The 15,825-nt window shown below is 36.5% G+C and overlaps 1 protein-coding gene across 2 annotated transcripts in view; it reads left to right on the top strand.

Annotated features, from left to right (window-relative positions):
* The window catches only part of LOC111513291 (para-nitrobenzyl esterase), a 47,990-nt gene that overhangs the window by 20,895 nt on the left and 11,270 nt on the right, over positions 1 to 15,825 (top strand). For both annotated transcript variants that reach the window (XM_074174503.1, XM_074174504.1), the window contains 5 exons: positions 1,985 to 2,144; positions 2,311 to 2,496; positions 4,313 to 4,536; positions 5,887 to 6,073; positions 11,884 to 12,050. In XM_074174503.1, coding sequence (XP_074030604.1) covers positions 1,985 to 2,144; positions 2,311 to 2,496; positions 4,313 to 4,536; positions 5,887 to 6,073; positions 11,884 to 12,050 — 924 coding nt within the window. The remainder of the gene's footprint in view (positions 1 to 1,984; positions 2,145 to 2,310; positions 2,497 to 4,312; positions 4,537 to 5,886; positions 6,074 to 11,883; positions 12,051 to 15,825) is intronic.

The raw sequence follows: 15,825 nt of genomic DNA, 5'->3' as shown, positions 1-15,825 counted from the left end.
AAGCGTAAGTCAGGCGCTTTGATAGGCCAAGGTCTTCAATGTTATTGAACATTGACAGAGTTGTGATCACCTCATTCAGTGTCGAAAACTAAACAGTGTTTATTAGTTGCTCGGTCAGCTGCCCTAAAGAGAAATGCTCCAATTCCTGCTTTCTCATGATCGCGAACCATGCAGAGAAGGGGATCCGAACTCCTGACGACTTTACAGGCTACATACAGTACCATTCTGTCATGTAGACACTACAAACCTAAAAGTCCACGGCCTCCCTGTTGTCGGCGAAGTATATCCGTGGAACGGATGATTTGGGATGAAAACTCCAATAGAGATGCATCATTTTTCGGGTCTTTCCATTGAGTTGATACAATTACTCACGAGTCCATTTCACTACTCCAAACGAGTAGAGTAAGATTGGAACGGCAAGCATATTTGTTGCAGCAACTTTGTTCTTCCCCGGCAGTTCGATGACCAGATCTGTCGAAGTGTGTGCTGACATTTGCCGCGAAGAGAGTTCTTCACTGCTGTTACTTCTTGTGATTGGCGTTGTTCCACCCCGAGGTAAGTATACGTCTCTCCGGCATCCAAATGGTGTCCTCTTTTGAGATGGGCCATTGCACATTTGTCTATCCCGAATTTCAAACCAATAGCATGCGTGTATTTTTCCACTACCCTCAAGGACTAATGGAGGTCCTTCTCTTATCTCCAGAGGCATAAAGTTCAAGATCATCCAGATAAAATAAATGGGCGACCTTGTGCCTTCGGTTTTCGGGGGTGCCACAGTTACACCCTCGAGTATTTCTGAGCGCAACGGATAATGGTAACAGTGAGATGCAGAAGAGAAGGAGACTGAGGGAATCGCCACCCCTTCTGAAAGTGACCCACCCTGTAATTATTATTATAACTAGTCCAGTCGGCGAACGCAAACTACTTTTTGTATTCACTCAAAGCACGGTTCTTGAGTGAGATAATTTCTATTATCATTTTTATATTATTTCCACGTTCTAAGTATTATCCAGATATAGTATAGCAGAGGTTCACAAAGCAACATGATAGAACCCGCCCAGAATAATATTAATCGTCATAACAGATTTTGGTTGCTTCACAAGTTTTGTCCGTTTTAATGTCATGTGTATACTGATAGATAGAAAACTTTTCAGTCTGCATATCAAATTTTGAATTTTTTGCTCCTTTCCAGCTCATTACTATATGATGTCGTTAAGTTATTTTCGGTCAATTTTCCTCTAAGAAATTCAAATTGAACCAGCTTCGAGGATAAGCTCCAAAGTTATCAACATACATTAATCCAAGACGAAGATTTGAAGATCCAAATGGTGACTGACACATCAAAAATGGTACGTGGGAGGGGTGTCGGCTACTATGTGGTTTTTGATCCTTCAAAACGTAATGGAAAAGACAAAATGTTCGAAAAATGGGTGCCCAACGATTTGAACGATCGACAGAAACTGTCATGTTTTGAAATTTGCTCGTCTTAGCAACCAAAACGATCTTTTGATGAATCGGATCGTCACGTGATGGAAGTGGATCCTTTACGACAACAAGAGACGTTCAGGACATTGGTTGGATACCAATGAGCTACTAAGCACTTTCAAAAGGCGAAAACCCAGCACCATGGTTACTGTATGGTGGTCAGCGGCTGGTGTAATTCACTAGAACTTTCTGTAACTGTGCCGAACTATCACAGCAGAGTCCTTTTGTGAGGAAATGGATAAAATATACCGAAAATTGCGGCCTTCGTTGACTTCATCAAATATCGAGCACACAATTTTTATACTGACGGAATCGATCGACCTGTGTGGCGTTGGCAAAAGTGCACTAGTTAAAATGGCGCTTATTTGGGTCGGATTGAATGAGCATTTCAGTTCAAAGTAGACTCACGAAAACGTGCTAAACTTTTGAATCTACCCAATACTTTCTTGTGATATAGTCTCAACAACTCAACACTGGTGAGATATTTTATTATTTCCAGAATTCAGAGAAATTAGGAACGCATGAATTGGCAGTTTTGGTATGGATTCACGGAGGAAGCTTTCGTAGATGGTTTGGTGCGATGGATTCTTTTGGACCAGATTATTTCATTGACAAAAATGTGATCGTGGTAACACTCAACTATAGATTGGGTCCACTTGGTAAATATTTCCAACTGGTGCTTCATAAAACTGACGATTGCCTCAAAAAAAAACTGAAACTGATTACTTTGATCAATGATTCGTACCTAATACTTATTCCTGGTCACAATATCAATGTTTGTGTTTGTAACGAACTCTCCATCGCTATACAGTTCTTCATTTTCAGGATTTTTAACAACTAATGATGGCGTTATTCCGGCTAACAATGGCCTAAAGGACCAGCATTTAGCTCTGAAATGGGTTAATGAGAACATAGAAGTGTTTGGCGGGGACCCAGCCAAAGTAACTATAGCAGGTCAAAGTGCGGGAGCGGCATCTGTAGGTTACCATGTTATGAGCAAAAAGTCTGCAGGTAATTACAAATTGAATGATAATAATAATAATACTGCCATAAAAACAATATCAAGTTGAAAATGGGAAACTGTCAATACAATGAAATGAAGAAACTGAAGGTTAATTATCAGAATTGAATAGGTGATGGTGAAAGAAGACGATACCAAATGATTATTGAAAAATTCTGCTAGTGTATAATATCAATTTTCTAACAGATATGATTTCAGTGTTTGTTTGAGAATATAAAATTGTTCTGAAGCCTTCACATATTCATATGTGAAGGCTTCAGAAGGCTTTCATATTCGCAATCGGCACATGAAATTGGTTTTGGATTGTCGTATCGTGGTGGTGCAATTAATACATTTTGTGCTGAAGTTGATTCTCATAAAAAACAAACACCATACCCAATTTCCAGAGTCTACATGAGCATATTGAATATAAAGAAACTGAGCTCTAGTCAATATCGATCTTGAATTGAAACTTCCGGGAATTGAGTTTAGATATCAGATGGTGGCAATGACTATTTCAATTCAAGAATTCATCCAGAACTACCACCATCACCTCTCATAGATATATTATTCACATTGAACTGGAGATTTTCAATTTTTTTCCGGCGATTGTTAATACTAATAACCTGTGTTTTATCTGAGTTGAAAACTAGTCAATACTGTATACATAGAGAATGTACAAAATAGGACCTAATACGGAGCCTTGTGGTACACTCATTGTTATGTTTCTATGTTCAGAGTTAAATTTGAAATAACTATTATTTTTCTCCATTTACAATGACACAAAAATAATCCCGATTCTAGAGGAAAGAATTCATCCAACTGAGTGAAACACTTCTGATACCATTATATTCAATTTTGAAGCTAGTTTTTCATGATCGAAACAGTCGAAGGCACGGCTCAAATCACACAGGAGTACTCGGATATTCACCTGCATTTGACGTATTCTCATGAGCAAAAATTCTGCAGGTAATTGCAAATTATATGATACGTATTCAGTGACAATGATTTCAAGATAAACAGGACAAATGTCGAATTTGATAAAAGAAAGTTATTGGAGAAAAGTTTTTTGACTCTCCACCTCTCTATGTTCATACAAAAAATTGTATAAAAATATAGAAAGCCAAAAAGCAGTTTTTCACCTCAAAGTTATCTCTCCTAGAGAATGTACTCTTTCCTCATTGTTCAAATGAAATAACAATAAATATAACTGATTTCACAGTATACGAAGGGTTATGGTAATTGAGAAAAAGCACATTTGCATTCGTTTTACTGGGGAAGAGAGTTGCTATTCTCATTCACACACTCAGTATAATTCAGCAATAACAACAGTGATTAAAAGGCAAGGGCTTTATCATCAATCCATATTCTTTAGGTAAGGAAGTACGTAATTAAAGCACTATTAGATCGAAATCTTCTTTTCCAAAAATACCTCCCCTGAAATTATACAAAATGAATGGAAAAAATGTGTTTTGTATAATTCAATGTTCATATAAAAGAAGCTGTTTTGGAATTATTTTTTCTTTCGTGTAATTCAATGCTATAATGAAAGTAGTTGGTTAGAGAGGGATATTTCTTTCAGTTTGTGTCTGAAACTTACTTTTCTGCATGATCTTCACATCTTTGTGAAGATTTTATTTCGAAGATTTCTACATTTTTTGTATGAAGATGGAAAAGTAGAAAGCCGAAATCTTTCTTTTCCAATGAATGATGAATGGAATTTCATTCCATTCATCTATTTTCAAATCTCCGATGATTGATTCTACCTCGACTTTTCACCACGTATATGATCAATCAATCCAATATATGATTCTTACTTTTTTTCAGGGTTATTCAGAGCAGCTATTATGCAGAGTGCCTGTCCTTTGACTTGTTGGTCCTTACAAAAATATCCGGAAGATGCTGCAAAATTGTTGGGATCCAATCTGAAGTGGAATTCTAGGGTTTTATCAAAATTATTATCAGCAACGAAAAATATTTCGTCAGATGATCTGCTGAAAAAGTTACAGAGTGCTTCGATCGCAGACCTCAAAAAATATTCAGATATCAATGTGAGTGCAGAATCAACAAACCTCTTGGGTGACTACAAATCAATGACTGCTGAGTGGAAAAATAAACAATGTGTTTTCAGAAATTTTCAGGTTATTTCGAAAAAACTGGAAAATATCTAGAAAATATCGATTCGTACCTAAACTTCATGAGTTTCGAGTGATGCAGTTCAAGAAAAAAAAGCTGAATTATATTTAGATTATTATCATCATGCTAAGCGATTATATCTGTACAAAACTATTTTCATCGGTCTGATTTACCTTCCACTAACATGCCTCATTCTGTACTGATATTATGAAGAGAAAATATTAGATTATGTGTATTTTTGTCGCAACGTCTAGCGTGGTATTAGCTAAGGAAGTAGTTGTTTTTCGACAGGCATTTACCGGAACCTACCTTGTGGGTTTGTTGGGAGAGATTGATGTTTCGAGATAATATTTTGATAATGATTGATAATAATTGAAAAACAAAAATTGTGAGATGAAGACCATTATTTCAATTTGACTGATTTTAAATTCCTCCACGGAAATGGAATATTGATTTCTTGCCAAATTTTGAGCGATATGATTTACCTTTGTTTGTTTTTCATCATAATCAATATCTAAATATCACATGATGATGCATGTTATCTTTATGGATGCAACTTTTACCACACCTATGACAGTGAAACATATCTGTAGGGATATTCAGTACACGCGATGTCAAACTGACACCTGTGAGTGAGTGGCCATTCTGTTGAATGTTTTTCCAAAAAGTGGGGAAAAATATTACATAAGCGTCCTCAAACTCACTTCAGGCTTATAATATTGCACTCCGAAAGCATCGTTGTCCATGCAGCTGAAGGTCATTCAGGGTCGAATCCCTTAATCTTCGAAACGGCCACGTGAATCATTGAAGGTCGCTAAAGGTCAAACACCACCTCAAAGTGTCCTTGCCTGCGTCGTGTCACATAGGCCAAAGTTCAAGGTCAAACTCAGAACACTACATCAAAGTCACCTTGGCTGCGTTGTTCGACGTAGAGGTCATTTCAAGACTAAAATAGGTGGAGGTAGATTCCGCAATCGGCTTGAACACACTACTTATTATATAAAATTGTCGTAGGTTCAAGATATTGATTTGAATGTACCTATTCCACGAAATTTTAACATTCATCTCATTTTTTTCTGAGCAGACCATGAATTCGTTCCATGATGAATTTTTTTATTGATATATATGACTTCATCATGGAGATTGATCGTGTATATGAAAAATTCTTTTCAAATTTTAAAAATTTGATCTTACGTTCAGAGTTTATACATTTAGGTACTAAAGTTGAATTATTGTTAACATATTTCCTGACGATATGACTGTAGTTACAGGTACCATTGTCCAAGAAGAACTGTCATGCCTTCACTTCTCTAACATGGACTCCTGTGATCGAAAATGAAGAAGACGAGAATGCTCTGGTAACTGGAATGTCTCACGAAAATATCAAGGAAGGAAATATCAACAGAGTTCCTGTTCTGATGGGAATAAACTCTGAAGAATCATTATTATTCGGTAAAGCTTTATACAGTTTTATATTTATTCCACTCTAATGAAAACCTGAAATTGTTTTGCGATTATATCAACCAAATAGAAATTTTGAAGACGAAACTGTTAGTTATGGAACTTACTGGATAATATTGTGTGATAGTATTCGTTCCTTTGTTTTCCTGATAGAAACTATTTTCATATGAATACCAGAAGTTTCGTCTACTACTGCGGTAACGCGATAACTACGACACTGGTTTTATATCATTATCAGTAGGCATGGCTTCGTTTGTCTCAATTGGATTAGCTGACGTTGTTTGTGTACCTGTAAGAATAGGTAACCAGATTATATTGATGTTCATTACCTCTTTTTTTTTTCTATAGAGTTGGTTCTAGAATAGGTTTTATAGGTTTTTCTATAGAACCTACCCCTGTGTTTTTCAATTTCTATTGCCTGTTTATATAATCTAGGATAGTAATTTTGAGTTGTAGATCTTTCTATCGCCTACAATTTTGCTGCTCAACTTTTTCCATAAGACTTGTTGTTTTGGCGGAAATTACGATAAACCGTTTTTAACCCTTAAAAACCCATCCTTTTCCACTTCCCGACTTCAGATCGACCGTGAATTATTTTTTCCTAACTTTTTGTTGTATTTCTTTCCTTCTTCAGTGATTCTCACATTACTCCCATATTTTTTCGTTTCGAAACTTATCGGCACTGAACATCATTGTTCAAGTTAGAATATCCTCATTTAGTTTTCGGTTTTACTAGTAGAAAGGTACCACGTCATCAATCTCTAAAATGGTCAATTCTCGTCCATTCGAAGAAGAAATTGATGCGATTTTTATTTACGGTGCGACGCGTAACTTTCACGAGAACAAAAGGATTTTCAATGAACGTTTTCCGAATCTTCCTACCTGTAGAAAATATTTGAGGGAACTTGTATCCAAATTCACAACTACCGGTAGTGAACACAACAAAAAGCTCTCAGGTCATCCGCTCATTCCGGAAGAACAGCAAGTGCAAATAATTGGTGAGATGGTAGTAAATCCTAAACAGTCTACTTATTCCGTCGCGAATATTTGTGAAGTGTTTCCTTCTATTGTTTGGAGACTTTTGAAGAGGAATAGGTATCATTCATACAAAATTTAAAAGGTACACCAATTAACTGAAGAAGACCCTGATCGAAGAACATAATCCTGCGAAATCATGACGGAAACCTTTGCAAGGCATCCTACCTCTCTCCACAATATTTGTTTCAGTGATGAATGTACATTTTTTAAACGACAATGTTCACAGACAAAATTGCCGTTATTGAAGTGACACCAACCCTCACGTTTTCTGGGAAACACATGCCCAATATTCAGAAAAAATTAACTTTTGGGCAAGGATATTGCGGAACTATATTGTAAGACCTCTATTTATACCTCTATTTATTGATCAAAATTCAACATCACTGAAATCGTCGAAGCGAATCCTAATGAATTCGATATGGATACACTATAACAAGATGGAGCACCACCTTATGACTCAAGACAAGTAAGAAACTATTTTGATACTACTTTTCCCGGTCGTTGGGAAGCCGTCGAGGTCCTACAGAATGGCCAGCCCGCTCGCCAGATTTGACACCTTTGAACTTTTTTATGTGTCTGTTCGAAGCGAAAGGTGTACGAAATTGAACCTGCTTCAGTATTGGATATACGGCAGAGAATAATAAATATTTGTAGAGATATTGACGTTACTGTGTTCGAAAATATCGGATAGGCTGTTCATATGTCAAGAAGTTCAAGGCAACCATTCCGAGCATCTTTTGAATTGACCCTAAGCTTATTACCTCATATTATGTAGTTGAATTTCAATGTGTTCAGGCAATTATTGAAAGTTCCGCCATTATGTAGCAGTGCAAGATATTGACTTTATATTCTAGGCTTGTGAAGCATTTGTCAGGAGCTTCAAAAATATGTGTCACAAGACCCCCTTTCCATTTGATTTTTTTTCTCAGATGGCGTCCAGTCGCCATCTTGAAAGTTTCATCTGTCAATTTCACTTCACAATAAAATATCCATGCATTAATTTCATTAACACAAATTTGAATTTTTTGAGTTGATCCGTTCAAAAAATATAAGTGGGGAACATCAAAAAAATGCACTGTATACAAGGAATACAAAAGTGTTCACAGAAATGTTATTTCTCAATATTTATAGTCTATATCTATAAATAGTTTTCAAAATTGTCACGAAGTTGTCATTGAGTTCGGATTGGACCGTGTCTGGAGTTTTGTATTCGACGTTTCGGCTCCCTTTCTGGAGCCAGTTTCAAGAATTTGATGTGACTTGACACCAGGGCCTTAATCTGCCCACTCTTCAGGTCTCGTTATGAATTCTTTCTAAGGTCTCAATCTGCCTACTCCTTAGATTGAACTCAGATTAGATCGGAAACCTATAACACAATTTGACAGCGTATTGGATGATATGTTCGCACATTTGCATTGAAGAGTTCAAAAAATAGTTTGTTTGTGATTGTTCGTAACGGAATGGATGTTGATGCCTACTAATATAAGTAGGAGTATTAGATAAATGTTACTAAGGATAGCAAACAAATCCACGGAATTATTTATGAATTCAAAGAATTGACATACTTATCAGGTACAGTCATTTATAATAAGTCTTTTGAAATTGATGTGAACAAATGATGTGAGAATGATTATTATTGTCATTATTCTAACACCTCTCCATCAAAACAATAGAGGAAAGTCGCCTAATGTGGGGGTAGTGCCTATTATGAGGTAGTTCAATTTTAAGCAAGTACTTGTTACGACACCTATTGTGAACATTACAAACTAACGACCGACTTCCTAGAAAGCGCCCATTCACGTTTTGGAGCAAGCTCGTGTTGCGTCTCGATGATTTAGGTTATGGTAATTTTGTGTATGAATAAACATTTCTGGTGACTGTTGCATTTTAGATATTTAACTAAACTCGAAGGTAGGTTTTTAAAAACTCAATAATATCATTCCATACAGAATTTGGCGTAGTTTATGGAAATGGTTTTGGTTTTTTAAGAAAACGTCACAGTTTTTTCACGAACATTCCCCTTTCAGAAATGTAATTTGCTCGTAATATGGGGTACCTATCAATTCCCAATTTGGGGTACCCCATATTAGGGTGCGCAGACCCACGGTATACCTCAAACGACCTCAGAAAGGTACGTAAAGATGAAGGGAGCGCCTGAAGACATTGTGAATTCTTGGTTAGAACGAAAGATAACCTTTCCAAAAGAAATGGAGTCAATGCTCGCAAATCACTGTTTGGAAATAGAAAAAAAATTTTTGGAATTACTCGAAAACATGTGTGCAGATTGGCATACAGCTTATGCAAGGCTAATAATATAAAAAATTCATTTAGCGTAGCAAAAACAGTGCTGGAATGAAATGTTTTCTGGGTTTATTGTAAGGCACATAGAATTGTCATTCTTTCATATGCGCGCATTGAATTATTCATCAGAGAAAATGTTGCAGCATTTTTTGATTTGTATGATCCACTTCTTGAAAAAATAAATCAAAATCCTGCCAGGATCTTCAACTGTAATGAAACTGGTCTAACCATAGTTCAACACAAGCATATTAAAGTTGTGGGAAGAAAAAGGAAAAAACAAATTGGTGCAACCACAGTTATGTGTTTCAGTGCAACAGGCCAATATATACCGTCCCTTTTGATTTTTCCACGTAAGATAATGAAAGTGGAGCTTATGAATGGCACCCCACACGGGTCACAATATACGTGTCACATATCTGGTTGGATCCAACAAGATATATTTGTACAATGGCTTCGCCATTTTATTATTATAGCTGAGCCCAGCGTTGACAATCCAGTGGTGTTAATTCTGAATGGTCATTACTCTCATACGGAAAATTTGGAAGTCATAACTGTGGCGCGAGAAAACTATGTTAACATAATATGCCTTCCACCCCAGTCGACTCATCGGATGCATTCTTTGGACGTAGCTTTAATGTCACCATTGAAAACCTTTTACGCGCAAGAGATCACAAACTGGCTTAGGCTCAACCCAGGATATGTTGTATCAGGCTATCAGGTGGGAGAACTTTTGGGAAAACCTATATAAGAGCGGCCACCATGGATACAGCTATAAACGGGTTCAGATAGAAACGCATCCAAAGAATATGATTTTGTGGCAGAAATGCAAGGAGCAATTGATGAAGAAAGAGTAGAAACAGAAACAATGGATGGAGAAAAAGTAGAGGAACACACAGTAGAGGAAAAACAATTAGATAACAACGAGCCAAAAGAAAAAATCCTTGAAAGACTTGTTATTTCTCCAAGACAGCAAACCGCTGAGAGACAGGTTACCCCTGAGAAACAGATTACCCCTGTAATCTTGATGCCTGTTCCAACTGCTTCAAAAGTTATTATCAAAAAGAAGAGTAAAAAAAGTGGAAAAGCAACTGTTGTAACTAGCACTCCATACAAAGAGGAATTAGAGGCCAGCATAGGAAAAAGAAATTTAACTTCGAATTCGGGCTCCAAGAGAAAGATTAAGGATTCAAAACCAAGTCAGGACAAAAAAATTAAACATACCCAAAAAAAAGGAACAGTCGATTGCTATAGAAAAAGCAGAAAAACGCAAGTTGGTATCCTGGAGTTCTTCTTCAGATTCGGCCCCTGAACCTGAGCGTCAAGGTTCAGATGACCAACAGGTAGAAAACTTTGAAGAAGATGCTATTTGTATTTTTCGCGAAAATCCGTACTCCGAAGATGTCAGAGGCATAGAATGGGTAATGTGTCAAAGCTGCTCCAAATGGGCTCATGTTGAATGTGCTAATTGTGAAAGAAATCCGTATATTTGTGACTTTTGCATTTCTAAATGATTTGTTGTATGTTTTTTCTAGATGAGAATTTTCTTATGTTCATAAGGGACGAAACTTTTCATTAGATATATTTTTTGCATTTCCATAAATAAATATTTCTCAAAAAAAACAATATAACTTTAAATCACCTAAAAGAACAATTCGTTCAGGCCAGTCTCAACACCATACACAGAACATTTCGTTCAGGCCAGTTTCAACACCCTACACAGTAGGTTAATGGACTGACACCTATCAGAAAACAACTACTCCCCTGGCTAATACTACGAAGGGCGTTGGATTATATCCGACAGGTGTCAGTGCAGAATTCTTCACTGAAGTTATTCCTGCATATGCTGTTGACGATACAACTGCCGCAATAGATTTTCAATTATTGGAACACACTTGCAGACTGGTTTCGGGCTGTTTGCTCACTCGCCAGTGCAATAAACATAAAGTCGATGTTTTTCGATAATTGAAAATCGAATTCCGTCAGAGTATCATTCCTCGAACTAAGCTGAAGACTATAACAAACAACAGGTTTGTCGTCGCCCCATCTGCCTGTGAACGAGGTTACCAACTGCATATCCGAAATTTGCCCAATTCATTGTATAAGGAAAGAAATCTTTCACGTATAGTCAGTAGGCATACTTGAAGACTGGCTATAAATCAAATCATCTAAAAGAACCCCATATTAGGATATCATATGCCTCTTTATAGGGTAGTGCATTTTTTCAATTCTGCATATTTACATCTGCTTTTTTAAAAAAACATGTTTCTTCTTATTACATGCTTGATAGTATATCCAAAGAAACATGAAATATGGAAATAATGCTCAAAACTACCTCCGTTTTTTTATGATGGTGTTTTGACAAAAACTACCCCATATTAGCAGACTTTCCTCTATGCCTCTACTCCGAGACAACATTCTGAATACCTACGTTATTTTATAATGCAACTGATTATTTCTTACAGGAGCGCAAAATATTCAACTACAGTGTTCATTGTTCGATCCATCTTTGAAGTCGATGATTACTGGAAATCTTCGCATGAAAGAGGGAAATAAACGACCAGCCGGTTATTCCATTAAAAACCTGTACACGGAATCTTTGTTCTCAATGGACAGAGCCGCATCTGTGAACGTGAGCAAATTTGATTGAATTCCAAAGTTATAAGTACTTTTGTTGGCGCGTTAGGGAAAATTGATGAAAACCAACACCCTGAAGCTAGCTTCTTCTTCTTCAATTTATATGACCGTTGCTTCTCAGTCGAGCGCATTTGGCCAGACTACTCCTGTCCATAGTGAATAGAAGCGTCGTCTGGAGGCGCAGCTGTCTCACTCGATGAAATGCTGCCACCCTAAATTTTCGCATTCACTTTTTTTCATGAAACGCTTCATTTTTCAACTGGAGAGCCATCAGCCCTCCCAATATAACTCACGAACAACACATCTATTATCGTACCGACTGACAACCTCGTCGAATCCGTTGAATTCCAGCCTGGTTACCGGCGTAGGGGACAGCCAGTCCTCTCAAAATGTCTTCCACTTCAATATTTATTAAAACTTGACTTTATTTAAGAATAAACTAACTTTTGGACTCCACTTCAACTACGACAACCACATGCCACTTTTGAGAACTGTCGTTATCGGCACAACTGATCTCTGTCGCGATCGGAGAGGAAATCCCGGAAGTTAACTGGTCAACATTTTAGATTTTCAAAAAAAAAAACCAAAATGTCAAAATTAATTGTAATGTAAATTTGAAAGTGTTGAGCATTTTTTTAAAGCTTTCGACAGCATTTCACACGATAAACTTTTGAAAAAACTTAAAAAATACGGGATTAGAGGCTTACCGTTATCCTTATTTAGAAGTTATTTATCGAAGAGAAAATCTGTCGTTAAAATAAAAAATAAGTTTAGTGAATCTTCGGAAATCAAATATGGTGTTCCTTAGGAAACAGTCCTCGGACCTAAGTTATTTCTTCTTTATATCAATGAAATGTTGAATATGGAAGTAGGTGGAGATATCATCTCATATGCGGACGATATGGTTCTCCTGTTCCATGCAACAAATTGGCAAGAAGTTACGAAAAACGCGGAAAGAGGTTTATATCAAATCAAATGTTGGATGGACTGTAATCTCTTGAGCTTAAATTCATAACTTTCACAAACAGCCCAGAAGTTGAACCCAACCTGAAATCAATTAAATTTCATGAGAGATGTGATCTGACCAACTGCGATTGTAAGAAGACAATTCAGAACACTTCAGAAAACAAATATCTGGGAGTTATCATCAGTGAAATGCTTAGATGGGATAATCATTCAGTATATTTGAATAGCAAACTTAAAAAAACTGTTATTTGCATTTTATAAACTCAGAGATATTCTTCCAGAAAAAATGTTGAAAGTAGCCTATAAATCCTCAGTAGAATTTGTGATGTTTTATGGAGTATGGGGAGCTGCGTACACTAATCAGATAAATTGTTTGAAAGTCACACAGAAATGGATTTTGAAAGTAATACTGAGGAAAAGGCGCAGAATTTCCAGCGAACAGCTCTTCATAGAAAGTAAAATGCTCGATTTAAAACATCTCTTTATTTTTCATATTGCGAAATTCATGTACAAAAATAGAACGCAACACTAAGAGATTTCCTTGACTCACAGTACAAGACAAAAAGGTCTGAAACATTTAAATATTCCCCGTCCTAATTCCACCCTTTATAAGAAATCGATAGCATTCAATGGTCCTAAAATTTACAATTACATTCCAAAGTCCATCAAAAATATTCATAGTTATAAACAGTTCTGCAAAAAGTTGATGTCCTTCATTCTCATGAACTCTAGAGCTCTTGAAGTACTCATGCAATGAATGCCAATTTATAATTCTTGCAATTCCTCAATTTCTTTTAATATTAGGTTAGTCTCTTAGCTCCTGATGATTTTAGATTATTTTCTTGATTTTCTTTATTATTATATTATTTAGGCTTATAATATATCACATATAAAATGTTCAAACACTAATTAATTAGTACTATTTAGGCACAAGACGATCTCATCATGTTATCAGGTGCACTCAATTTAAAAAAAAAACTGTAATGTAATGAAATTGTATTATTATTATTATTATTATTATTATATCATATTCAGACTTAAGAAGTGACAATATATCCCAAAGTTGATGGATACATAACAAATACATGAATAATTTCAGACGAATAATCAATTTAATCATAGCGAGAAATAATATAAAGGAATAGTATCAACACAAATATCAACACAAGCACAAGAGAGGAGAAACCAGGAAATTGGGAATAGAAGAGTATGTTTAGACTCATCAACACACCATCAAGTGGTCCCGAGCTGAGATCATCCACAGGTACACTGATTTAAGAGGAAGTTTGAAGAAACTGGGTATATGCGTCTAACGACGTATTCAGTCGAGCTAGCGTAGTGATACGCAACATATGGAAACCTTCAATCAAGCGAAAAAAAGTCATTGATTGAACCGTTCAATCTTCCATTCGAAACACACGTCGAGGTATCAGAAAACTCCAGTAATATTCATTACTACACCAAAGGTTCCAAACAGTGTATCACAAATACAAAGAATTATGTTTACCCTGGTTAACTCACAATATATTTTTTCATAGGTGCATCTGGTAGCAACCAAATCACCTACGTTTTTTTGTCCTTTTTTCAGTCAGTCTGTGATTCAGTGTCAGTTCTATATAATTACCTTTCTTGACAAATGTATCTTTGAAGTTCGGAGTTTTAGAGATTCTAGTACTTCTATCTAGGTCCTACTGGTGATGCTACAATAATCGATCCTTCTTCCTTGGAAAAATCTATCTTGTTATCTACTACCAATCATAAAATGACAGAGTCTTAGTAGTAATAGTAAAAATCTTCAATCAATCAGATCCCATACAACATGAAATAGGATACGTCACAAATGGAAACCACGAGGCAAATATTGATATAGTGAACAAATTAAAAATCAACAAAATATGAAGGTGTTTAAAATCCGATCGATAGGAAATTTTGCTGTTCATTATTTACCAAATTTTGATTTTTGCCTCTTTTCAGCCTACATGATGTCGTTAAACGATTTTTGCATTTGGCAATTACAGTATGAATGAATGCACTGCTTGGCGTCGGTTTGCGAAATTTCGGTCCGGAGATTTAAGTTTCGAAGATGAGCCTCAAAGTGATCAACCTACAGTAATCCAGGACAGGGATTCAGGGACCCTAGTGGAGACTGACCCATCATGAACGGTGCGTGGATAAAAAAGTGGATTCCCTACAACAACATGACAGTGGTTGGACATCAATGAGCTACCCAGGCACTTCCCATCGACCACAAAAAGACCACGATTACTGTATGCTGATCAGCAACTGGGGAGGTTCACTATCACTTTCTGCAACTGGGCAAAACCATCACAGCAGATTCCCATTGTGGGGAAATCGATGAAATGTACCGTAAATTGCCTCAGCAGTAGCCGGCACTGGTCAACAGAAGAGGTCAGATCCTGTTCCATGAAAATGCCCGTCCGCACGTTCCACAAATCACCTTCTTAAAATCAAACGAATTGAGCGTGGAGGTCTAGCCTCTCTACAATCGTTCCAATCACTCCTGAGAATATATGTAGGATTCGTTAAACAATTGTAATATCAGTTTTTGTACAGTAGGTACATTTTGAATGAGAATAAAATTATTGGCATCGTGAAAAAGGCTCAACAATGGTGATTGGTTGATCTCTTGTTAGTCGTTCGATAGGAAATTTGAATGTTATCCGGAGATCTCCAGAGACTCCAGCAGGTTCAATTTCTGTCCTTCATTTTCTTTATGAGGTATGTCGTTGATAGTACTGAAATAGTGATTGTTCTCTAAAAGCTGGCACGCATAGGTGTATTTG

Source organism: Leptinotarsa decemlineata, unplaced genomic scaffold, assembly GCF_025532065.1.
Source record: "Leptinotarsa decemlineata unplaced genomic scaffold, Ldec_3_MD MMD2_tig00000591_RagTag_RagTag, whole genome shotgun sequence".
NCBI lineage: Eukaryota > Metazoa > Arthropoda > Insecta > Coleoptera > Chrysomelidae > Leptinotarsa > Leptinotarsa decemlineata.
Note: the sequence above shows the minus strand (reverse complement) of the source record. Positions and strands in the feature narration are given on the sequence as shown.